Consider the following 25,296-nt stretch of genomic DNA (forward strand, 5'->3'; position numbering starts at 1 on the left):
TATAGTCCGGTTGTTTTTACAAGGAGGCCATAGTTGATTTTGGTGATGGTGTTCAGACCTACCTGTTCATTAAGGCCAAGTGGTGGCTTATGGGATGAGGTGTGTGTTTGTGTGTGTGTGTGTGTGTGTGTGTGTGTGTGTGTGTGTGTGTGTGTGTGTGTGTGAGAGAGAGAACACTAAATGACTGTCAGTTAGCATGACTGCTTTTTTTCGTCAATCATTAACATCAGGGAGTCTTAACTCAGACACAAATAACACAGAGGTCCTTGCAGAGGTGTTTGTAAGTATTACTACAACTCCACACCCAGAGACAAATATAGGATGAATGACTGTTACTTTGCCCCCCCCCCCCCTTAATTAAACTGCCAGGAGAATGTATTCCTGTCACCTGTTACTGCTCTACTTCTGCAAGGCAGGTTTGATATGCACTCCAGCTGTCTGTGTGCTCCTTTGTGTGATAGAGCATCCCAAGGAAGGAGTGTGCATGTGCTCTATTCTAGTCAGCCAATGTACCGAGTGGAGTTTGGATGATTTCTTTCAAATGTTAGGTGTGACACGGTGCCCTGGAGAAAATAAATCGACATGTGACCCGTGGGGCCCATAAGGCTACGGCAGGTGGTATCTATTTTTTGCTACTGGCTCACCACCCTACTTTTACCGGGGTAAACGGTATGTAATGGTATTTTTTTAAGGTGAGTGGAGGTTTGATGTGTTACTTGGCATGTCAGTTCACACAAAGCAGACAACGCTAGACAGGAAGCCCCCACACAAAACACATAATGCATCCCGTCAATTTTCAAAGTGCAAATACCTGACCATAAAAAAATATAAATAAAAATAAAAAAAGATTCCATGCAGCAAAGAATGCTAACATAATAGAAGCCTGGAAACCGAGGAAAAACCACAACATCATGAGAGTCTGTGAAAGTTTATAAAAGTGGACTAGCAAAACATGACATATTAGACACGCTGCAAGCGGAACTTTCGCGTCACAGACAAAATAATCCCAGACAGTCTTACTTTTTTTCTTTACATGTCTGCCAGAGCCTCTAGCGCCACCTGCCTGCCTGTTACACCAGTAGATCACACAGCACTTGCCTACGTTCTGGCCGTGTCTGCTACATACTAAAATACATTTTTTTTAACCATAAAACAGCACGGTATTGAAAATGATACCATTAGGATTTTTAAAATACTGCGCTATATTGCAGTACCATCGTACCACCCAAGCCCAGAGCACACGAATCTCTGACTAATTATGAAGGGACACAGTGATTTTCTTCTTCTTTTTCTACTCAAGGAACAAATATGAAGCTGCGAATGAGCTGTCTCAGATGTCCTAAATCTGTGTGATCTTGTTTCCCTCTCAACTGCACTGTCTCTGCTAAAGGAACAGACTCATTTTAAGGGAAGTGAAATCTGAAGCCGCCCCAAATGTGTGTGTCCTCAAGGGTTGGACGATGTCTGCCTAATTGGCAAATGATGATTTCTTTGGTGAAACACTGAGATGGATGATGGCAGTACAGGGGTAGGATATCTCTTATTTAATTGGTTCTCTCTTGGTTATACCATGATTTCCCACCAATTTTCATGTAAATAAAACCAATGCTTTTTTTCAGCATACTCCTTTAAGCTTCACCTCCTTGACACTAAACGTAAATTAAACAATCACTCAACCTGATATTAATTTTTGCAGGCTCACTAGTGGCCACTACCTAAAATGCACTGACATAATTATTTTTTAGTATTTTTGTGTTAATACTGGAAGACGATTGCCTTTCTCTGTAATTCTGTATATAAAGCATATTCGCATGAGCACTTCCGGACATGACAGGCAGGTTTACGTGCACAATTGCAAATGAGCTATTAGCTTATTGAATTTGCCGACTATTTTTGCTCCATTTGTTTTGTTTTTGTCACATGCCAAACAACTTACCCAGTGGTAAGGATGTGCGGTGTACTGGTTCCATGATATGCTTTGGTTTGAAAACATAACAGTATCAAAACCTCTTGGATTTACCATCATACCTTCACCACGGTATCAGCTGCTTCCCTAGGAGAAAGTGCCCTGGCCGCCTGCACAGCTCACATGGCCCCTACCGCCGGCTGCATGCCTGAACTTGCCTAACGCAAACATTTGTGTGGCTGAATGTTCAGGTGTTGTCAACATGATAATGGCTGAGAGAGGGTAAAGTCAGGAGCCCATCCATCCATACATCCATCCATTTTCTTCCGCTTATCCTGTTAAGGGTCGCGGGGGGGCTGGAGCCTATCCCAGCAGCTTTCGGGCGAGAGGCAGGGTTCACCCTGGATAGGGCCAGCACATGGAGACAGACAACCATTCACACTCACAGTCACACCTACAGTCAATTTAGAGTATCAATCAGCCTCGTCCCCTCTTGATGTCTTTGGACTGTGGGAGGAAGCTGGAGTACCAGAGAGAACCCACACAGGAACAGGGAGAACATGCAGACTCACACAGAAAGATCCCGTGCCGGGACCTTCTTGCTGTGAGGCGACAGTGCTAACCACTGAACCACCGTGCCGCCGTCAGGAGCCCCAGATGACCCCCCCCCCCCCCCAAAAAAAAAGGTGGAGACCCCAGTGCTGGAGTGCCTACATCTGCGGAAAATCCAGGCTTTGTAAATAGCGAGCACATCTTACACATCCTCCATTCAAAAACTCCCTGAAAACACAGATGTGCTAACAACAAAGATGGAAAGTGTAGCATGAAAATCAACAGCTCCAGCTTGACATGATGCATATGGGGCACTTTTATTTCACGTGTGGCAGCTGGGGTCCAGTTAACTTTCAGGTATGTTGGGTTTCTGTGGTAATTCTCACAGTCATTGGCCACACTGGTGGACCTCCTGGTATCCTAGTTACTAATTATGATTGACACTACCGATCAAAAGTTTGGACCCACCTTCTCATTTAATGTTTTTTTCATTATTTTCATGACTATTTACATTCTACTATTCTCACTGAAGGCATCACAACTATGAATGAACACATATGGAATTATGTAGTTAATATATGAGATTCTTCACAACAGCCACCCTTTGCTTTGATTACTTCTTTGCACACTCTTGGCATTCTCTCAATGAGCTTCATGAGGTCGTCTCCTGAAATGGTTTTCCAACAGTCTTGAAGGAGTTCCCTGAGATGCTGAGCCCTTGTTGGCCCTTCAGCCTTCGCTCTGCGGTCCATCTCATCCCAAACCATCTGGATTGGGTTTAGGTCAGGTGACTGTGAAGGCCAGGTTAAATTTGGACCCATCAGACCGAAGCCCAGATTTCCACTGGTCCAATGTTCATTCCTTGTGTTTCATGGCCCAAACAAACCTCTTCTGCTTGTTGCTTTTCCTTAGTAGTGGTTTCTTAGCAGCTATTCAACCATAAAGGCCTGATTGTCGTAGGCTCCTCTGAACAGTTGATGTAGAGATGTGTCTGCTACCAGAACCCTGTGTGGCATTTATCTAGGCTCTAATCTGAGGTGCTGGTAACTTGTGATTTCTGAGCAGTGCTGTCAACTAAGCAGAGTGGCTGCTTTAAGGAATCTAAAATATGAAACATTTATAGTTATTTAACAATTTTCTCTTTGCGACATAATTCCATATATCTTGCTTCATATATTTGATGCCTTCAGTATGTATCTAAAATGTAGAAAGTAGTAAAAATAAAGAAAAACACTGAATGAGAAGGTGTGTCCAAACTTTTAACTGGTAGTGTACGATTAAAGAAACGACAACTGTACATTTCCCCTCAGTTTTTTTCAAACCCCCAGACTTCATGTTGCAACTGTGCTTGTGCACATTGATCAGTTCTCCATGAGGCCTGACAGTGGTGACATATTATATGTGATAAGGTGCACCAGAAAGGACCAGTTTTTAGTTTAAATGTAACCCGCATCAAGAATCTGACATCTTTGCTGTCCTTTCCTGCTAACATTATTATTACTGTCTCTGTGCTCAGGAAAAACAAACAAACAAACAAACAACAACAAAAACATACTACAGAATGCAAATTAATTTCCATTACCAGGTAGTGGAATTGGTTAAATTCCACCTCACCACCAACAGTGATGTTTAATTTCTCTCTCACACAAATTTGTCGGTGTCTCTGCCGTACTCTCCCTGACTTTATATTTCATACTTCCAACTTCTGCTGCTTTTCAGTGTCTTATTTATTGGTGTATCATGTAGGAATATATATTTTGATGCAGTTGATGTCCCCATTGAAAATGCAGTAGAATTGTTGTAATTTATAGATGAGACAGAAGTACAAAGCACAGTCAGGATTTCGATAGTTAATCAAGCAGTGGGTCTGTCCGTTATTACCAGAGGCATAGAGTAGTTGCCAGTAGTTCTACTTTTAGAACTGCTTTCAAACAGAAACTAAACTAAACTAAACTGTCACATTAGGTTATTGCACTCTGGTTAGCTACAGGAATCCCCGCTGATTTACCTCTGAGCTTCATTGCCATAGTCACCACCACCTGGATGACATTACCTTGCCAATCGTTTTCTGTATGATGTCAAACTGTAACCACAGGAGATTCCTGCAGTTGCTGTGGGCCTCCAGTACACTGTACTTGTGGTTAGCCATGGGATAGACTCTCAAGCCCTGGCATGTTTTTGATTTTATCGTCATGTCTTTCTAACACTGAGTCATGTGCCATCATGTCTACTACAGTTTTCAGGTCATTGTTAGGTCATAGATTTAGTAATGTGTTTGCAACAAGCTGAGTCACATATTGCCACTGTATGCAGCTGTAACCACCCAGATGACGAGTTTGTCTACACGCTGATTCAACAGGCCTGGAATTTCACTGGCCAGCAGTGTGCAGTGGTGGTGATGTCAGGCGCTCTGTGTGTGTGTGTGTGTGTGTGTGTGTGTGTGTGTGTGTGTGTGTGTGTGTGTGTGTGTGTGTGTGTACTTCCATGCATAGATCTGTGTGTAGGGCCGGCTCTCTTTGGGCGCACACATAAAACTGTTCACTTGTTGAGTGTGCTTTGCTTGAAGTCACCATATTTGTCTTTCTGTTACAATTGGTAGAAGGCGTGTGAAATTACAGTTACATACCCGAGTCACAGGAGAAACGTAAAAACATGTGAAAGGATACCTTTCATAAATTGCTTGGTTATCAAGCACTTTCAGTCAGTCAAGGGCATAGTTTGGATAATTGATTAAAAAGTCAAATGTTCAGTCAGTGTTTGAAACTTTTACATTACAGCTCCAGATTAGTCTCGGGTAATCTTGTAAAGGTAGTATTTTCTACATTTATTCCCAAAGTGGGTGTACAACAATAGATGTCTTCTCAAGAGACCAACATGGTTTTGATAATATGCCTTGATTTATGATCAGGGTGGCCCTTTTACCTCAACTAGACCTATTAAGTTCGTTCACTGGGTCCACAGGGGGCAAGTGGAGGTGCACCTGGAGTAATAAAACCCTCTTTTTAGGCTTAGTGAAAGTTTATAAATGCCGTTCATCTTGTGAGAATCTGTGCATCACTGTTTATTGCATTGTTCCATTAAATTAGATTTGATAATTTTTAATATTTGTGCCATGAGCTGCGGTACCTTATAGGCCAGTAATGTGAAGCCTGAATGATGACCATCCGTCTACCACTGTCACGCTCCCTCTTTGTCTCTTTCCCTCTCATACACACACTTTGTCACTCACATTGGCCAAGAGAAGATTGGAACATTGAGTACCTCCAACATATATTTTAACATTCCCCTTTTTAAAGGGTCTCAACCCCAGCCCCTCCTACACACACACTGGACAGCAATGGTAACACCTGTATGCTCTGTTGGTATACCTGATTGTGGCAGAGAGTTGCATGTTAAAACCTCTGGTAACATGTTTGTTGTTGTGCTGAACAACTACCTTCGTCTCTCCAGCAGTGGCGTGTGAGCAGCAGCAGCAAAGATGACGGAGTATAAGCTGGTGGTGGTGGGAGCTGGAGGCGTGGGCAAGAGCGCACTCACCATCCAACTCATCCAGAACCACTTTGTGGATGAATACGATCCTACCATAGAGGTATGACCTAATTTTATTTGCATGATTTACAGTGCATCCTCGAGCAGGACAAAGGAAGAGAAGTTTTGAGTGTACTGTCCAACAAAAAAAAAAAAATTCTAAAAAATAACAACTCTGCCCAACCCTCCCCTCTCACTGTTGCCAAACAGCACGAAGGTTCCGTGTTCGAGTCCCGGCTCGGGCACAGGATTTTTCTGTGTGGAGTCTGCATGTTCTCCCTGTTCCTGCGTGGATTCTCTCTGGTACTCCAGCTTCCTCCCACAGTCCAAAGACATCAAGAGGGGACGAGGCTGATTGATACTCTAAATTGATCATAGGTGTGACTGTGAGTGTGAATGGTGTTGGTCCTGCGATGGACTGGCGACCCATCCAGGGTGAACCTCGCCTCTTGCCCAAAGGCTGCTGGGATAGGCTCCAGCCTCGTGACCCTTAACGGGATAAACGGTAGAAAATGGATGGAAGTATCCTGCGATGTTAGCAGTCCAGCAGTCGACAGTCAGAACTAGCTTATCTGCGCTAGCTAGCCTGACTTCTAACTCATCCTTCTTCTTCATGCCATGTTAGTGTGTTAACATAGTGGCTTTTAATAGCATGTGACTTTGACTTCTGGCTGGTGTACTCCCAAAAACATGTTCTGTTTAGAAGGTTTTTTTTAACCCTCTGCTAGCTGCTAGCGAGCTAAGCGGTTACCTCTGTGTGTATGCATATTAAACCATTGATGGAAATCAAATGGTTACAAATATATTCAATGGTCAACTCCGGTTTGAATATGAAAGTGCTGGCACACTTTAATTTTGGAATAGAATACAAATGTCCAAGTTTGCAGTCACTACTGAAAAATATTGTCTGGGTTTCATGCGATAATAATAGTAATCATCATAATATGATGAAGAATGTCCTCCTTTGACAGTAGCTTTCTAATTGTCTCGCACTTTTGTCAGTCTGGCCACTTTTGTTTTAAAAGACATATTTACCCCACCCTGACTTATATTCCTTTTTTTACATTCTCAAAACAAGATGCTCAGTGAGAATGTTTTGTCCTCTTTTTCTCTCCTTCCCTTTCTCCACTTTCTCTCTTTCTCACCACGCCTGCCTCGGGCCAGACAATGTCCTTTTTGTGTATTTGCATTCCTGGCCCCTATGCTCTAATAAACAAAGGGAAGGCACTCCCATGTTTTTGTGGCTTCGTTTGGAAAGCTAAATACTGGCTCTGATTCCCCGATCTCCCAGTGTCAGTCCCACCTGGAAGTGGAAAGGGAATTCATGACATAGCAACTGCTGAAGGCAGTGGTGCCCCAACCTGGGGCAGATCCCTCTAGGGGGGGCGTAGAGTCACTGCAGGAGGTGAATACAGGAAAAAATGTTCCTAAGTTGAACTAATATGATGTATTCGGGGGAAATGAACCTTTGGGACTTTGCTGATTGCTTAAGCTGTCATGTATGCTTACTATTCCAATTGAAGTCAATAAAAGTTATAGGATGGCACATGTTTTTGGTTTCAGAGAAGGGGACATGCGAGAAAAAGTTTGTGAACCACAAGATTAATCAATCTTACATCCTGGTGTGTGTGTGTGTGTGTGTGTGTGTGTCTGTGTGTGTGTGTGTGTGAGTGAGTGAGAGTCCTTAAGCATTGCATGATAACACTCAGCTAGGATGGACTGTTGCCTTTACTGGCCGAATCCCAGCTGGGAACAATGTTTTGTGTTGTCTTGTTTCTCTATTACATTTAACTGATGTCTGACATGCTTCTTAAAATTCCTCCCATTTTTTTGCAGGATTCCTACAGGAAACAGGTGGTGATTGATGGAGAGACTTGCCTGCTAGATATTCTGGACACTGCAGGTCAGGAGGAGTACAGCGCCATGAGGGACCAATACATGAGAACAGGAGAGGGCTTCCTCTGTGTTTTCGCCATCAACAACACAAAGTCCTTTGAGGACATTCACCAGTACAGGTGTGGCATGAAGAGAACAGGGTTACTATGGAACATGACATTGATAACCTTAAGCATTTGCTGGCTGGGTCAAATGGTCAGTCAGGGGTGGAGTTCAGACACAAAAAATCATTTCTGCTAGCTCTCGTCTAAGATGGTGGTGGGTGTATGCATAATGCACACATGCAATGTGTGTAACAGGGACTCCCACGGGTCAGGAGGAAGAGTCATGTGTCTGTGTACCATTGCTCTGCAGTAGCTGGATGATGTCATGCTGTAGCATTTAACACAGCTAAAGAAAGCTTAGCCCCCAACTGGAGGATTACAGCACAGTGCCAATGAAATCGATCCTTACTCAATTAGAGGAGCGGGGAGAGGTAGCTCTCCCAAGGACAGGGAAGGAGAAAGGGAGGGAGGAGGGGGAGTTCCAGCTAGAGATGGCTGTTTTTTTTTTCTCTCTCCTTGCCACATTTTGTCTGTAGCATCACTTCAGACATCCACTTTTTGGTCTTACACATGCCAAGCAAGAGAATACAGAGGAAATGTGTTATCTCTGCAGTTTGAAGGTGTTTTGAGGCTTGTTCTTTTTATACACACAATTTTTGCCTTTTTGCTTTTAGCTTCTTCTTGGCATGATTAACACAAGGGTCAACATAACTGTACAACAATTCTGCAACTTGTGAAAGCATAAAAGACTCTTTGGGTGGAGGCTATGCGGTGCCTCAGGTTGAGTTATTTTAAGATCTCTCATCTGTTTCACTTGCAAACACTTTAGCAGTGCAAGCAGATATTTTTTTTATTTCATGTGAACAAGACAGAAGCCTTACTTCATTCTAATGAAGGCACAAATCTAAATAGGGCTGAAGGTGCACTGGCCCCCAGTAAGTCCATGAGCTGAGGCAGATACGGCCACGCTCAGTGGTAGATGGGCTTGGCTGACTGCTGTGGATATGTCCCTGCTGCACTGTGGCTGCTGAGCTGATAGATTGATTTGACCCAGTCCTCTGTCAGTTCCCCCCAGCTGCTTGGGGGTTGGCGCTGGCTGCTGTAGTGATGAGGTAATGCTGTTTGCCGCCTGCCTGTTGTCCATCCCTACCCTCTCCACCTCCCTCCTTCAGCAGTGCAGCACAACCCTGCACCGGTCGCTCCTGGGTGTTCCTCAGGGTCCTAGAGCTCCGTGGGTGGTTGGCTCCCCGGTGATGGTGCTGCTGTTGTTTATGAAGCAGGCAGGACCCGAGATGAAGGACGTGTCACCATGACTAAATGCAGTGCAGGGATGGGTTCAGCAGACAGCTGTAGAGTGCCAGATGAAATGCCTAATATTCACCCTTTTTTTCCTGCTGTTTCCAGAGAACAGATTAAACGTGTAAAAGATTCAGACGATGTTCCCATGGTGCTTGTGGGAAATAAATGTGACCTCCCAGCGCGCACAGTGGACACGAGGCAAGCCCATGAACTTGCCCGCTCCTATGGCATCCCTTACATCGAGACCTCTGCTAAGACACGACAGGTCTGTGATCATTTTAAGTGCATTGAGCCGTCTGACAAATACAACGCAATTATATATGTCCAACATTTATGACAGTTGTCCAAAATTAGCTCTGAAATCGTATATTTTTTGTGTGTATTTGTACACATGAGTAGCGTGGAGAGCCCTGCAGTATGAGGCGATTTGTATTGCTGGAAACATTTAAGTCTGCTGCAGGCAGTGACTCATAGCCAGGTTACCTTGGCTTGGGAACAGAGCTGTGTATGAAAGGCCTCGTAAGTACAAGTGGCCACACAGCGGGCACTTATGACTCACTGTCACTCATCATGTCGGTACATACACACTTGCACATTTATTATAAAACCAGCAGAATATCTGTCATTCAAATAAAAGACGAAGGAAAGAAGAGAGGACCTCTTTTCAGTCATTAGGATTCCTCAATTAACAGTGTTTGAAATTCACCATGCTAATGTCACAAAGCCTCCCAATGAGGACACCTCTTATATAGGTATGCAGTGTGCTCACTCATAGCCAGGTAGTATTTAACTGTCATGTTTTCAATTCACCTGGAAGAGTTTTGTTTTATCCGGCACAAACATCCACCTTGAGTCGAAGATTGACTGATTATGTTTTAGTGCTCAAAGTTACGGTGACTTCATAAAACGTGCTTTTGGCCATAAGTGGAGAATTCATGTGTTGATTATCACTAAATTCCATCCAAATGTCTAATTAGGATAAAATTATGTGATGACATTCTATCTCAAAATGGTCAACTTCACTGTCACGTCACCCATTAAAACTGGAGGCGGACATGGATGTAAACTGCAACTGGTTGGCAGAGGAATCCAGTTCTAGTCCTGGTCATGCTAGTTGAAACTTTCCATGTGTTTTTAGGGTGTAGAAGATGCCTTCTACACGCTGGTCAGGGAAATCAGACAGCATAAGCTGAGGAAGCTGAACCCACCTGATGAGAGCGGTCAAGACTGCATGAGCTGTCGCTGCGTGGTATCATGATGCAGGTGAGATTTCGTCTTCTTTGGTGACTACTCAGTTAGATGGAAAGTTTGGTTTTGAATTCTAAATCCGTGGCTGTGTTACAAATCACTCACAACACACGACAGTATCCAGTTCACCATTTATTTAGTGGCCATCTTATAGCAGTGTCCAAATGTAATTGTGTTGGTAGCAGAAAGACTGGATGAGAGCGAGCTGGTCCCATGGAGTACCCTAAAATGTGAGTGAGTAAGGAAGAGTGAATAAGTGAGGGATTTTGGACACAGCCAGTTTCTTCCACATCTCTGATGTCTTCCTGTTTGAAGATTTAACTAAATACCAATACCACTGTGTGTCTTTTGGACCCCCAGGTCACTGTTGCATGTTGAGGAGAAACGCTACAGCAGGTAGTGACAGCATGGACTTGAAGATAGAGAGAAAAAAAACAACTCAAAGATGAAAAACAAACTTTTCAAAAAGAGTATGATTTAGGCAAAAGCTCTCAAGGAAACCACCAGAGCTGACTGGACCATAGACCTGTCTGGAAAGGAGGATTTGGACTGTCGCCCTCGTGGCTCGTTGAAAAAGCCCGGTCCGGCCCCTTTTTTCGGTCCATGTTGACCTGTGAGCAACACCACTAATGACTAACGTCAACTCCAGTGTGGTCTCACTGGGTAGCTGTTTCCTGCTAACTTATTGTTTTCAGTCTCAACACTGGTCTTAAAGGGGGGGTACCTGACCTCCTCCCCTCTCCTCTCCCCCTGGCTTCTCACTGGAAGGACTGACTGGCTTAAACTGAACAGACTGGAATGGACATTTACTTACCCCAACACCTCCCCCATCAACCCCACCCCATAAAAACTACCTGCCTTTGGGGGTGGAGTCTGACATGAGAACGACTTTATTTTGTTCTTAAGAGCTTGCCAGGCCGTGAAAAACGTGTATTTTGTTTTTGATATGGAACATATTTTTTGAGTGGATGATTTGAAAGTCACTGAGCACTAAAAGAGCAATGGCGTTGATTTTGGATTGCACCTGGTTTGACTTTTTTTTTTTTTTTTTTTTGCCCGACATTGTTGGAATTGACAGAGAATATAAATATAGATGAACTCTCCCAGAATGCAGCTGCCTTTTCTCCTTACATGTTTGCTAAGAGTTGTGTTTGTGAAATAACGATAATAATAATAGTAATGGCTAGTGTATGTAGGTGCTGGTGCAATAGGATTCTTTACTGTCTAATATACACAAAGTACTGGGAATAACCACCTCTCATGACTACTTATCTTCCTATTATTCTACATTTGTTTATAAAGGAGAGGTACAGCACATGGAAATATAGCGGTTGTCATCTTCACGGTTGCTAAAGCAGTTCAAGTGTGGTTTTTTTCTGCTTTCATTTTAGCATCTGTAAGTTGTACAACTGTGATTCACTTCACAGTGAATCCAGCTATTCCTCTTGGTTAATAAGGCTCAGGAAACAGGGTTCAGAAAGATCTCCTCTAATAGTCCTGGAAACCAGGGTTAGAGATGTTACTGATGTTAAAACACAAGTCCTGCCTCATCGCACCTCAGTTTTTCCACACAATTCTATCCTCAGATTGCTCCTCCTCATCTGCTCTTCACAAGAACAATAACTGGAGGATTTCATGTCAGAACCATATTTACTGTATGTGTGATTTGTTTCTTCATACTGATCAGCTTGTGCTCTCCAAACACTGCTCTGTTTACTTTTGCCTTAGATAGTTCGTACCTCATGTTTGCCGCAAGCTCTAGCTGAGACGCTGCATTATGTTTTTATGTGTGCAACTACAGAAAGATTTATGCGCTGTGCATAATTTGGAAAGTCAAGACAAATTCCCCAAAACACTATCGCATTTTTAAAAAGTGTTTTCTCTTTATCGACTCGTCTCTGAATGTGATTAACATGACTGAAAAGAGAGAGAGAGAAAAATAAAAGGATTTAGAGAAAGCCCAATAAAAGCCAATTTGCCTTACTCCCGTGCTCGCATTAGATGGTGTGGAAGTCAGTAACCTTTTAAAAAATTAAGACTTGCAATGTATTGGTCATGTATGATCATGGGTGTTCCAGACACGAGAAGATTTTGTCAACATGCTTCAAAGCCAAACCTACCGTGTGAAGTCTGTCAAAGTTTTAATTTCTGACTGAACTGATGTATTTTAACACTTTTAACATGGCCTAAAGTAATGCAACTGGTCTTGTTGCTGTGTGGCTCACCTTCTGCTTTGAGACAGGATGTCAAATGTGAAAGTGTCTTAAGATATTGTTTGAAAGAAATGTTGTGTTAAAAATTTGAAATAATGCAAGATTTCCCTGAATTCTAATCACACCTTACTGTTCCCTATTTCATTGTACTGAACCCTCAAAATGGAAAGAGTTTGTGACATGCAAGTAGAGTCCAGATCACACGCTAGTCCTCTGTCTGTCTTAATAAAAATGCATTTATAGTACCACAAATCTATGCATTCAGCTCCCATCGCATTAGAATATCTCTGTCTTGTTGTGCAGGGATATTTAGCCAGGAAACAGGAGTCCGAAATTTTGGCAAGCATGACTGTATGGACCATTTTGAAAACTATGGAGTGAAGGTGTGGAGGGAATTTGTGAAAATGTCAGCTGTTTAGCTATTTAAGATGTATTTACTCTTTAAAAAATGTGGCAAATGTATTGCAGGACAGGAATAAAGATGTCAAGATACAACCGTCTTGGTCCCATAACTTTGAAATGTTCCTCTCATTTGATATTTGCTACCACCTACAGGCAGTTTTGTGTAACACGTTGGAGTAATAATAGATGGATAGTTGGATCGGTGGCACGGTGGTGCAGTGGTCAGCACTGTCGGCTCCAAGCAAGAAGGTTTTGGGTTCAAGTCCTGGCTCGGGCACTGGATCTTTCTGTGTGGAGTTTGCATGTTCTCCCTGTGCCTGAGTGGGTGATTATGAATGTGAGTGTGAATGGTTGTCTGTCTCTGTGTGTTGGCCCTGCGATGGACTGGTGACCTGTCCAGGGTGAACCCTGCCTCTCACCCAGAAGCTGCTGGGATAGGCTCCAGCCCCCACGCTACCCGAATAAGCGGAAGAAAATGGATGGGTGGATTGGTCCATCATTTACTGTAAATGAGTGATCAACCAGTACACACCAACATAAATGGTCAGTGTCATAGGTTTTCACTACATGGGTAATTCCGGCTGCGATGACGGTTCAGAGGGTTGTCAGTCATAAAGCTTGTGTTTGCTAAGGGATTTTACAATCAGCATTTATGGGACAATCGGGGTTGCACAGGAGAACAACGCGAAATGTGACAAACAGAGTTAATATTACATTGTTGAAAGACACGTGATTTGAAAGACACACAACAGTGACAGTCGGATTAATGAAGTTTAAGTTTATTTGTTTGCACTTCATAGAGCCAGAAAATAGATTCAGAGGGCTACAGTTTGTAGTGTGGAGAGCAGGGAAGACTGAAGTCCTCTCTTGAAGACAAGTCATAAATTGACAATGTTTTTTTCATATATATGTGTGTGTGTGTGTGTATATATATATAACAAAAGACAGGCAGTAACAGTGAAACACACATCATGAGAGATGATACTGATATCACATCAAAAACCTTAGTGGTCCACATGAAGGGGGGGGGGTATAAATGTTCACATCTTGTTGATCTCAGTCTTTTTCATTTTAAACATTTTTTTATTGATTATTAGTGGATATCTGTCTCACTGTACATAAAACTCCATTCATGACATGTCCCCTGTGTTTCTAGCACATCAACTGCAAAGAACGAAGGAAGTATGCAGGGAAAATTGTGGCATGAGGGAAGGGAAGCAGCTTTCTGAGACAATATTTGTCAGTTTTCATGCCTACATTGTAACACATATAAATGCATAATAAAATCAAGAACGATTATAGTAAAGGTATACAATTTTACTTTTAAAATGTCCGGTGAGGGTGTATTATATAGACAGGAAATTCTGAAGATCTTAGTAATTATGCTGATTTTCATCATCTGGGATTGAATATTAATAGAAAACTGATTAGTTGTAAAAGGATGTTTAAAAAAACACATGCAGCCGTTATTATCTGATGAGGTTAGAAACAGCAGGAGGCGGTTTTAAAATCCTGTAATAAAAGTAAATGTATTTGTTTTTTGGGTCACTTTTTATGCCTGCCGTGTTTGTTCAAGCCATGTAGCCTAGTTATGATGCCTTTGTAGGGCAGGCTGTTCCTTTATTGGCTGATAGGAGTCATAAAGTTAGGTTTTCTATAAACACCCAACACAAGGAAGGGTCGGTGAGACGTGGTGATTGAACAGAAAGACTGATGTTTCTTTTCAGGCACCATGACGGAAGATGCAATTAAGAAAATGCTGCCTAAGGTAGGAAAAAATCCTGAAAGCCTGGCAAAATGAACACACTGAAGTGGCGAGAGCTGCATAATGAATGGTTTGCTTTTCTCTGCTGGTAAGACATATCTTCAGAAACATGTGGCCCATGCAATACATGTTGCTCTGACTCACTTCAAACACCTTGAGCCGAAGATGGATAAATATGGTAGGAAGCAAAGCAGCATTTATCAGCGATGTGGAAGATGTCAGCAGGTACGCTAACGACACAGCTTTTCTCCATAGTTTACAACGATGGAGAGACCAAGGTCTTGATGAGTCTAATCGGAACCATTCCTGTCATCTTCAGAGGTACTTTGCTGTTTTGTGAGTGTCATCATTCAAACTGATTTAGACTACCACAGATATCGTCTCTGTTTTCATGCAAGCCACGACCTTCAACATCCCCATATGTGTATGGGTCGAGGAGAACTACCCCCAGACGGCTCCCATCTGCTATGTCAGACCCACGCGTGACATGATGATGCTAAAAGGGAACTACGTCTCCAATAACGGCGAGATCCTGCTGCCGTATCTGCAGGAGTGGAAGCCTGTGAGAGAATCAAACCAGTGTTGTGAACAGATCTACATGCATGATACACGAGTGTGACTTTTTCCTTTCCCATCTCAGGGTGAGTGTGACCTGGTTAGCCTCCTGCAGGTGATGGTGGCCGTGTTTGGAGATTTCCCTCCCGTATGTATGAGGCCCCCTCATCCAGAGCCAGAGCAAGCCTCTTGTGAGTGTCATCCAGAAAGGAATGCGTTTTTCAAAACAACACTGTGACCGAGTTTGATCCAAGATTCCTATCTGAGTCAAACCGTGCTTAGACTAACTCTCCTAGACTTTGAATTCTCACCTCTTTTTTTCAGGTCGGCTACAGGTCCACAAACAAGAGGAGGCGCTTTCAAAGCCTGACGGCGGTTTATATTTGCCTTTAGCCCAAGAAGACGGTCAACCTGAGACCAACTGCTAGTCTTCTGAGGACTTGAAGACTCATTTGTGCTAAGAGTTTCATTGTGTCTAGTTTCTTATCTCATACACGGTGTCAAATGGTATCCATTGATTATTTTACAGTTCATTTATTATCAAACAAAAAACATTTTTAAAATCACATGTAGAGTGAATTTTAAGATGTAGTGAAAATCTCCAGTTAGTTTGATGACATGGAATGATTTTTGAAATGTTTTAATGACAGCGTAACAAACGACTTGACATTTGACAAGTTGTTCGGCTGCATCTGTGTTTTTGTTCACGTATATTTTTTTTTCATTTTCACTCCTTAACTTGGTGGGCGGGAGCACATGCACGTTACTTTAGCATAACCCGCCCCGCCTCTACTTCCCCCAGGTTTCAATCCATCTTTGCTGTATCTTGTCAAATTAAAATAAAAACCATGAGCAGGAAAATGTCTAGAAATTTAGCCGAGCGTTAACTAACGTTTAAGGCAGCATTACACATATGAAGCAACATCAAAGTGAGTCATGTTTCACCTGATTCGGTTGAAGTGCTTGTCTCTCAACCGTCACGGCTATCTAGACGTCAGGGATTTACAACCTTTTCTCCGGAATTATCAGGATGACGTTCATGACCGCCCCTCCTAACGTTTGTTGTCGCTTGTCAAAGAGTACAACTTCCACCCTTTCGATTATCCAGTCACTATTGTTTGGGAGTTTTTTATCTTTATGGTTATAAGTTCTAACATGAGGGCATTTATTGCCAGTGCCGTAACATCTTTGAGAATGTGCATGCGTTTTCTTCATAGAGTTGTTCAGTCCAAAGATCAGCCACAAGATGTCACAAGTGCTGACTTCACTTCAACACCAAACTGAGGACCCTGGCCCCGCCGGCCCCACCACGAGCCACTCATCTCTGACTCAGATCAGGCATTTTGGGGTCAAACCCCTCCCTCTCAATGTCCTTTCATTTCCTTTTCTGGAATCCAGAAGTTAAGTGAACTCCAGAGAGCTCTTTGTTGTCTGAGACAACATTACCACATACTGAGGAAATACTTTTGAATGCACATTTGCCAGTTTATTATGTACAATTAAATAATAGGACCCAAGTATAATAAAACAACCCTGCAATAAATCCTCCCTTCATGAGGATTCATTGGTTTTCAGTTGAATCTATGCGAGATTTCCTTCTGGAGGCTGTAATTATACATCCATACTGGATCACAAAAAATGGATTAAATCTGTGTTGGTAAATATATACAAACTCCAAACAATTTAAACCTTAAGTTTTACTAATAATATGCTATCCTGACTGGGAGCAAAAAGCTGCATTGAGCTTTGGGGGATGGACAGAATATGTCTCAAGAAAGAGTGCCTGTCATTCAAAACAAATCGGTCAGAAAATCATTGACAGATTTGCCAGCTAAAAGACATGCTGATGGCTTCATTAAATATGATGCTACTAGTAGACATTTAATAGTGATGCCAGGCAAGCATGTGAACATGATGGAGAGTTCAAAACACTTCTTTGAATATAAGTGACATATACCTACATAAATATGTCTACTTGCCAATGAGTGGAATTTTAGTTAAACACACATACTGCAACATGAATATCCACAACCTTTCTGAGTTTACATTATCATGATCGTTTCGTTCCTAAACATACCGTAATTGCCAGCTTCCATGAAAAGACTGTTTAAAAATGAAAGATCAACATTGGAAATGTTGGTCATAGTGGTAATGCTTTACCTTTTTAGTGTACAGTGTGCAAAGTATAACGATGATGATGATGATGATGATGATGATTGGTATGAGTCGGGATGAAGAGACAGGTTAACTTGTACAAAATGTGATCTTACTCGGGTTGCAGCCAAAACCCTGAGGACTATTTCAGATCCCCGGACCACCCTTTGGAAACCAAATGACACGCACTTGACGTCAGCCGCGGACCGGAAATTTAAAGTGGAATGCCGGAAATTCTTATTGAAGAACATCGGGCATTTGTGTTTTGGCTCTTTTGTAGTTTTGTTAACTCACCGCTTTTGTCTATTCTACATTACGAAACATTCAACTGAATCTGGCTGGGACAATAACCATAAAAGCTTAATTCAACAGGACGGATTTTACATAGAAGCAGAGCATTGTCTGAACTGCAGTCAGGCCCGAAGCTGGGTTAGCCTAGCATCTACTGAAGTCCTGCTAACTAGCGTTAGCTTGCGTCAGCTGGCCCTCCGGCTGGCTTAAAAGTCAGCTATTTTCTTACCTTTCTTGAAGACAGTTGAAAGAATTATCCCATAATAATGGCAGTTGTCAACGAAGGTGCCCTGAAGAAAATGCTGAAGGTAAACCTACCAATAACCTGTTGAGGGATTTGCTGGGCAATCGAACTGGTTAGCAAATTAGCTAATGCTCCCGATACACAGCATGACAGCAGTTTGACATTTCCTAGGGTTTCTAGTTTCGAATTGCCTTTATGTAGACAGGCTAAGTATGTTGAACATATGTGAAATGATTGTGCTTTACCGTAATATAACTCAATAAAGCCAAGTAACTAATCTCCCCTATTCGAGTAAACGAAAAAAATCCCGGTGTTTCTTTTTGCAAGTTAGCGAAGCTGTATAGCTCGCAAATATCCACGGTTCTATCAATAAGCCTACTTTTGAAGTTGTACATTACGTGTTGTGTCAGCTACGTAATTACGGGCTTATGTTTTCATTGTTGGTGCCAAGTTTTACTGTATAGAAGTAGGTAATTAATTGGTAATACTTCCTGGTTTATGCTCAAATATAACAATGTAATTAAGTAGGATTGCGTCATTTCCATGTATTTTTATTAAACTGTCGTTGTTTATTATTGGGGAATTTTAATGGAAGCAAGCATTTGATGTGAGTTTTGAACAGTATTAATCTAAAATGCTCTCAAATTTGTTTATTCGTTATTTCTGTTGCTATTTAATTTCCCCAGTATAGGTGTAATTTTAAGCAGTCTTAGTTGTGTACCAGTGAAACTGTCTGCGCCCTATCACAGACTCAGAGCAACAAACAACTTGCCTTAATATTTGCCTCAAACCTGTGTGGTCAACTGTTCCTTTCTGTTGGATGGGGGCCAGCAATTGTTCTTTCAAAAGCTACCTTGTCAACTTCTCTTTTGTTGTCATTGTCCAGCAATACAAATACAGAGACCTGACTGTCCGTGAGATTACCAATGTCATCTCCCAGTACAAAGACCTGAAGCCAGTTATGGATGGTTATGGTAAACTGAATGGAATTGATCACTATTTGACTGTCTGTTCTCAGCTGTACGGTATTGAATCAATCTAAATGGCTTTTCTAGTTGTCATTGGATCCTCTTGTGTTTCAGTGTTCAACGATGGCTCCACAAGAGACCTCATGAGTTTAACTGGAACAGTTCCTGTGAGCTATAGAGGTGAACTTTCACAATTGTTAAAAGCATTTTTTGGTTTGAAAACCTCATTCATAAATCCATTGCAACCTTTGAAAGATGTGATGTGCATTATTGTTTTTTGTTTGTCTCTTTTGCTCCTTTTTTCATCCAATCTCAGTTGTAGAAAACTCCCCATCTGCGTGATCAATGTCTGTGTGGCAAATCTGAAAATTCCTTTTTTTGAGAGAGAGAACGTGCCAGAATTACAACACAGTAGCAACTCATATCCTGCAGTTTGTCTTTCATGGGGGAAATTGCATTCACATATCTTGTAACAAAACATCTTCAAGTGAGCTTTGAGCACAACTCAGACATTCTCAGGTTTTGGGTTGGGATTTCTAAGTACCATTATCTTGCTCGGTTGCAGGTTTCAGGATGAAAAAAACTGTATATAATATAGACGTCACATGACCGCCTGTGTGTTTTCTTTAGGCAATGTCTACAACATTCCAGTTTGTCTGTGGTTGCTGGACACGTACCCCTACAACCCTCCCATATGTTTTGTTAAACCTACCAGTGCCATGATGATCAAAACTGGCAAGCACATCGATGCTAATGGCAAGATCTACCTACCCTATTTACACGAGTGGAAGCATGTAAGTGTGATCTTCTTAAATCAACATTCGCCATCTATTGCTATTATATAGCGGCTGTTTTACTGGGTATATGAGTAACTTTTAAATGTCACTCCTGTCTTTTCTCTGTGTTTTCCAGCCTCAGTCGGACCTCTACGGTCTCATTCAGGTGATGATTGTGGTGTTTGGAGAGGAACCTCCAGTGTTTTCTCGTCCCACTACACAAGCGCCTTACCAAGCCTTCCAAGCTGCTGGACCCCCTAATCGTAAGTGACATAATTTTATGTAATAAATTGTATAAATCAGTAGCCAAGGCATTATATAAAAGAGGGATGGAATCATCCAGAGCAGTGTTCACTGTCCGTTTGGTTGTGGTGGTGTGTGTATGTGTGTGTGTGTGTGTGTGGGGGGGGGGGGGGGGTTGTGATGTGGCGCTGTCTATGAAATAAAATTAAATACAATTAACTTGACTTTGGGGGGGGGGGGCATGGGGTCCCATGAGTGGCCCTCGCCAATGTAAAGATTGGGGAAACACTGTAGAATCTGTTCTCATCTGAAACCAGTTGGTGCTCATAGAGGTGTTAACAACACTGAACACATCTCTGTATATTGAAAGGTCATTTTGATATTTTATCAATGTATAATTAGTCACAAGAAAATGTAAAGGCAATTATTAAAGACTCAGTAGGGAATATTTAATAATTTTTTTCAGGTTGTCCTACATAAAACCATTAATCCAAAATTACTAGGAAACCTAAATCCTGACTGGATTTGCTGATAATTTCAGTTGCAGCATTTTCATCCATTAGAAGCTTATGAACGTATTCATAGTTCCTCCAGGAAAATTACCACATCTGTTTCCAGGAACCCCCGTTTGTCTGGACTAGTTTGGTGCTCACGTGTTGAAGAGGTTTGGCTGGGGGGGGGCGGGGGTAGATTGGTATTTGTCAGCCCTGTTTTACACAGACCCTACTTAAGTTTTCCAAGTAATTGCAACTGACGCTTGATGTTTGGTTTTATCTACTACTTCCAAGAGAAGCAGTTAGATAGAATAGCCTATTGGTACATACTGTGTGTGCACACTGTCTTTGAGTGCTCTCCATTTCAACAATTGTGAGGCCAGGTCATTGATATCCGATGAGAAATCACCGGGGGGGGGGGGTCAGATACTGTGATGCGCTTCCTGTCACCAAAATTTGGTTTTGTTTGATGATAACTTTTAATTTATTAAGCCATCCAAAAGGGGTTCTTTTGCCAGCCTATAACTTCAGTAAAGAAAATCCTCATCAAAAGATCAGTACCCCTGCAATACTCTTTATCTGTTCATCACGGATATCTTCCTTTCATTGCATATTAGAAGCTGAACTGCTTCACATGTGGACATTATTTTGCAATTCTCTCATTTATTTCCTTTAGCACCAGGTGGAGCTCATATACCACTACAGAATACAGGGGGAAAACACCGTCACGCACAAGTAACTGCTAAGATTTGATTGTTTACTCTCTCTCTTCCTCAGCTTCGTACATGCCTGGCATGCCTGCAGTCTCAGCCTATGGTCCAAATCCCAACCCAGGGTAAGTATGCCCAGTAGTTCAACTCTGCAAGATAACATGTGCTTACAGTCTTATCTACAAAACCAGTCCAGGCATGTTTGTCTTCATGGTTTCGTCAATGAAATGTAAAACATTTAAAGGTACATCTGTGTAAAGTTAAAGACAGATGTCTGAAATGTTTGAGAATAGATAGAAAGCATTAGGTATTTATTTGACTTTTTGTACCCATTTATAGAGGCTATCCGGGTTACCAGTACCCCGGGGGCAATTCTTATCCAGCTACTGCTGGTCCTGCACACTACCCCTCCCAGACTCCAGTCTCCACCGTGGGTATGTAGCACACTTCACATCATTATTCTTCCCCAGGTTGCATGTAACTGTGAACAATAGCACGTGGTTTTATAAATGACACAAACATGGTCAACCACAGATGAGTGATCTGCATTCATCCTTTAAAACGCATGAGTGTCGCTGAATATAGTGATAAGGTTCCATTCAGGCGGCATGGCTCGGAGGTAGAGTGGCTGTCTAGCAACCAAAGAGTCGCTGGTTCGATCCTCACTTCCTTCTGTGACCATGTCAAAGTATCCTTGAGCAAGATACTGAACCCCTAATTGCTCCTGAGGGCCCTGCGATGGACAGGTGACCTGTCCAGGGTGAACCCCGCCTCTCACCCAATGTCATCTGGGATAGGCTCCAGCCCCCCCAACCCTTAATGGATAAGTGATATAGAAAATGGATGGATGGAGGGTTCCATTCAACCCTACAGAAGATCCTGGAGTGTTGTTATATTGCAGTATACTGTTGCAATTTAAGCTAATACTTATTTCACCCTGACAGAACAATACCTCTCCATCTTTCCATGGTCTTTACTTAACCCAAATTAAAACCTTTGACCTTCTGACTCGAACACTCTCACCCTCACTGTGACTTCAATGGTACGCTGAGTTGCCAGTAAAAGGTCATTAGTTGTAACTAGAGTTGGGAGCATTAAAGGCCAAAGGTTTAGACTGAGCTGAAGGGAAACTGAGAGTGTCTGCTCCAGCTTCCCACACCCTCCATCTCTTCAGCACACAGTGCTAAATTTATCAGTAACTCCACTCAAAGACAGACCTCTGATCAGGGAACCCGTCTGCTGTATGCTTGCAGCATTGAACGGCAGGTCCAACACCAGCTGCTGGTCATGTCCTATATTTAGTAAAGGTGAAGAAGTTCCCCCTGCCTGTGGACTTCCGAATCAACTCTGACATTTGTACTGCTGACTCCAGACTGTAATTTGTAACTCTAAAGACATTCATCAGTGCATTTACCATTGCATGGCATGACATTGATCAGCATTTGGGGAGGTAGGTTTTGATGGTTTCTCACCACAGTACTAGAAAATAAAAGTTTGAGTATTTCCCGTCAGTTCGTGTGTGCGTGAGGCTTCTGATATCATATCTAAATCATCATATCATGGTAAAACTTAAATTTACACCAGCATTCTTTATGGTCTTACATACTTGGAGCTAGTGGCTTGTTGGGTTGGAGGCAATGCTTTTTGGCCATTCTTTACTCTATAGTTCAACTTCTGTAATCCTCCGTCCATGCTGGCTCAAATTTTGTCATAATATCCTTGATTTAAAGGTCCTAACCGAGATGGCACCATTGGTGAGGACACCATACGGGCATCTCTGATTTCTGCTGTAAGTGACAAGCTGCGCTGGAGGATGAAGGAGGAGATGGACAGAGCTCAGGCTGAGCTGGACGCCCTGAAACGAACAGAAGAAGACCTGAAGAAGGGACACCAGAAACTGGAGGAGATGATCTCCAGACTGGACCAGGAAGTGGTGAGAATCACCCGCTGTTCTCATGCTGAATATATATTTTAATTGTTTATTGAGGTCTGTCTGCTTCTCTTAACTCACTATTTATGCTTTTTAAAAACGATGTATGTTTCCACTAGACTGAAGTGGACAGGAACATTGAGTTGCTGAAAAGAAAGGATGAGGAGCTGAGTGATGCCTTGGAGAAGATGGAGAACCAGTCTGAGAACAATGATATTGATGATGTCATAGTTCCAACTGCTCCACTGTACAAGCAGATCCTGAACCTGTACGCAGAGGAAAACGCAATTGAGGACACAATCTTTTACTTGGGAGAGGCCCTCCGCAGAGGGGTCATAGACCTGGAGGTGTTCCTCAAGGTGACCATTTCAACACAAACTCAAGAAGAAGACGTGCATATTTCACTCCTCTGGTGGCTTTCTCCCTGTTGACGTCTTCTCTCTGTTGTTGCAGCATGTACGTCTTCTGTCCAGGAAGCAGTTCCAGCTCCGTGCCCTTATGCAGAAAGCCCGCAAGACTGCTGGACTCAGTGATCTCTACTGACCTGCCCTGGCAGGAAACATTCATCTCTTCACATTCTTTTGTTCTCTTTTCTGTCACCTCCTTTTTTTTTTTTTAATATCCTCTTGTAGTTTAAACAGCTTCCCCCTTCTTTTTGAATTCCTCATTTGTGTTCATCCTGTGTGGCTACAGTTGGACAGTGATGTGACACCATTACTTTGTAACCCCAACATAAAAGCAATCACCTCATTGTGAAGCCGGTACTGTGGTTTACACAAGAAGAGTCTGAATGCACATGCCATATTGGTGTGTGCGTGCGTGTGTGCATAGTGAGGAACAGGATACATGATTGGAAAGTGAAGACACAAAGGGCTGTTTGAAAGTCCAGGCTTAGTTTTTGGGTTGGGGTTAGAATTAGGTTCTGGGTTAGGTTGGGGTTGGGGTCAGGCATTTAGTTGTTCATGGCTAAGGTTAGGTAAAGGGGCTAGGGAATGCATTGTTACAAATCACACTATCGTGTGTGTGTGTGTGTGTGCGTGCGTGCGTGCGTGCGTGCGTGCGTGCGTGTGTGTGTGTGTGTGTGTGTGTGTGTAAAACAGGTGTACCGATCGAGCTGGTGTGTTGACTTGTATGTGTTTCAGTGTAGCCCACAGGTTCTGTGTGCTGTCCACATGCCAGACAATGTCCTTTGGCTAGTAAGCACAAATTGATAGGGGCTAGTGGAGGGGGCTTTGTGGAGAGCCCAATATGTTCACGGGCCTCATAATGAAAAGGTTAGACTCCAATAAAAATATCCTGGGCAACCTTTTAGGAAGGACAAGGGTGAACGTCAGGAGGTATTTGGGGGTCATACTGAATTAAGTCTTTTTATAAATTAGAAGTGATGTTAAACATGAACCTGAGTCGTGGGGTTTTCAATGTTGTATTGTTGAGGTAAATATTTGAACTGCCATGCCCCCCCCCCCCCCCGTGTGTGTCTTGTAACAATGAGGTGTGCAAAGTTCTGTCACCTGCTCAGGTCTGCCCTCCAATTCTAATTATAGTCTACATTAACTAATCATGTACAATCGTGGGTTTACTTTAAGTTTTACATCTTTAGTCTGTTAATAGAAGGAAATAGTTTTCTCCTCCATTTACTTTTCTGTTTTCCTGTCCACTCTCTCTCAGCTCTTGGGGGAAGTTAGGTTTTCCTTAAGAAAGGAAAACTTCTTGTATAAAGCAGGAGTGTTAAGAGGGTACAAAAATAAATATTGTACTAATCAAAAGTTAACTTAATGTAAAGTTTGCAAACAGGTCTCATTTAAGTTAGCCTTCTACTAAATGCACTTTGAAATGTATGATAGATTCTATACTGTTTTTGTTTCCAGTTCAACCATAGTTCACCTGTTCTTTTGTATCTATAGATTTATGTAAATCAGTTCAAATAAAATACATTTGATTTAACATCTCATTTCTGGGAATTTATCTCATTGACCAGCAGTTCTTTGCCCCAAGGTTGGGCAGGTTATTGTTTTGTAATCAAGGAGTGGACATTTTATTGCGTTTGGATGTTTGCTTGAATTGCAGGGTTTCATCAG

General features: G+C 42.3%; 3 protein-coding genes across 4 annotated transcripts in view; all 3 read left to right on the top strand.

Annotated features, from left to right (window-relative positions):
- hrasa (HRas proto-oncogene, GTPase a) overlaps positions 1-13,166 on the top strand; it is a 22,468-nt gene extending 9,302 nt beyond the window's left edge. The window contains exons 2-6 of one of the 2 annotated variants that reach the window (XM_086208360.1): positions 5,912-6,047; positions 7,823-8,001; positions 9,331-9,490; positions 10,364-10,488; positions 10,834-13,166. In XM_086208360.1, coding sequence (XP_086064486.1) covers positions 5,937-6,047; positions 7,823-8,001; positions 9,331-9,490; positions 10,364-10,483 — 570 coding nt within the window. In that variant the 5' untranslated portion in view covers positions 5,912-5,936 and the 3' untranslated portion in view covers positions 10,484-10,488; positions 10,834-13,166. Of the gene's footprint in view, positions 1-5,908; positions 6,048-7,822; positions 8,002-9,330; positions 9,491-10,363; positions 10,489-10,833 lie in introns of both variants that reach the window. The other variant, XM_086208359.1, reaches the window with a different exon arrangement.
- Positions 13,167-14,820: 1,654 nt separating this feature from the next.
- LOC147258490 (tumor susceptibility gene 101 protein) lies at positions 14,821-15,892 on the top strand. The gene is made up of 6 exons (XM_086207938.1): positions 14,821-14,856; positions 14,947-15,031; positions 15,109-15,174; positions 15,252-15,415; positions 15,494-15,599; positions 15,733-15,892. Exons 1-6 carry the CDS (start codon positions 14,821-14,823, stop codon positions 15,834-15,836), a joined length of 561 nt encoding a protein of 186 aa, XP_086064064.1. The 3' UTR covers positions 15,837-15,892.
- Positions 15,893-17,766: 1,874 nt separating this feature from the next.
- Positions 17,767-25,160, top strand: tsg101a (tumor susceptibility 101a). Its single transcript, XM_086207705.1, has 10 exons — positions 17,767-18,161; positions 18,984-19,071; positions 19,180-19,245; positions 19,696-19,859; positions 19,978-20,104; positions 21,356-21,413; positions 21,628-21,722; positions 23,019-23,221; positions 23,338-23,577; positions 23,672-25,160. The coding sequence occupies exons 1-10, from the start codon at positions 18,120-18,122 to the stop codon at positions 23,759-23,761; spliced, it is 1,173 nt and encodes a 390-aa protein (XP_086063831.1). The 5' UTR covers positions 17,767-18,119; the 3' UTR covers positions 23,762-25,160.
- The last annotated feature ends 136 nt before the right edge of the window (positions 25,161-25,296 follow it).

The sequence above is a fragment of the Aulostomus chinensis genome, chromosome 7 (assembly GCF_037954235.1).
Source record: "Aulostomus chinensis isolate RoL2024-O1b breed Wild chromosome 7, RoL_Achi_v1.0, whole genome shotgun sequence".
Taxonomy (NCBI): Eukaryota; Metazoa; Chordata; class Actinopteri; order Syngnathiformes; family Aulostomidae; genus Aulostomus; species Aulostomus chinensis.

Excerpts from the sequence above, each read along its gene's own strand:
- LOC147258490 (XM_086207938.1), top strand. The coding sequence starts at position 14,821 with ATGACGGAAGATGCAATTAAGAAAATGCTGCCTAAG. Across the intron at positions 15,032-15,108 it reads GCCGAAGATGGATAAATATG|TTTACAACGATGGAGAGACC; the intron begins GTAGGAAGCAAA and ends TTTTCTCCATAG. Across the intron at positions 15,416-15,493 it reads ATCTGCAGGAGTGGAAGCCT|GGTGAGTGTGACCTGGTTAG; the intron begins GTGAGAGAATCA and ends TTCCCATCTCAG.
- tsg101a (XM_086207705.1), top strand. The coding sequence starts at position 18,120 with ATGGCAGTTGTCAACGAAGGTGCCCTGAAGAAAATGCTGAAG. Across the intron at positions 19,246-19,695 it reads AGTTCCTGTGAGCTATAGAG|GCAATGTCTACAACATTCCA; the intron begins GTGAACTTTCAC and ends TGTTTTCTTTAG. Across the intron at positions 19,860-19,977 it reads ATTTACACGAGTGGAAGCAT|CCTCAGTCGGACCTCTACGG; the intron begins GTAAGTGTGATC and ends TGTGTTTTCCAG.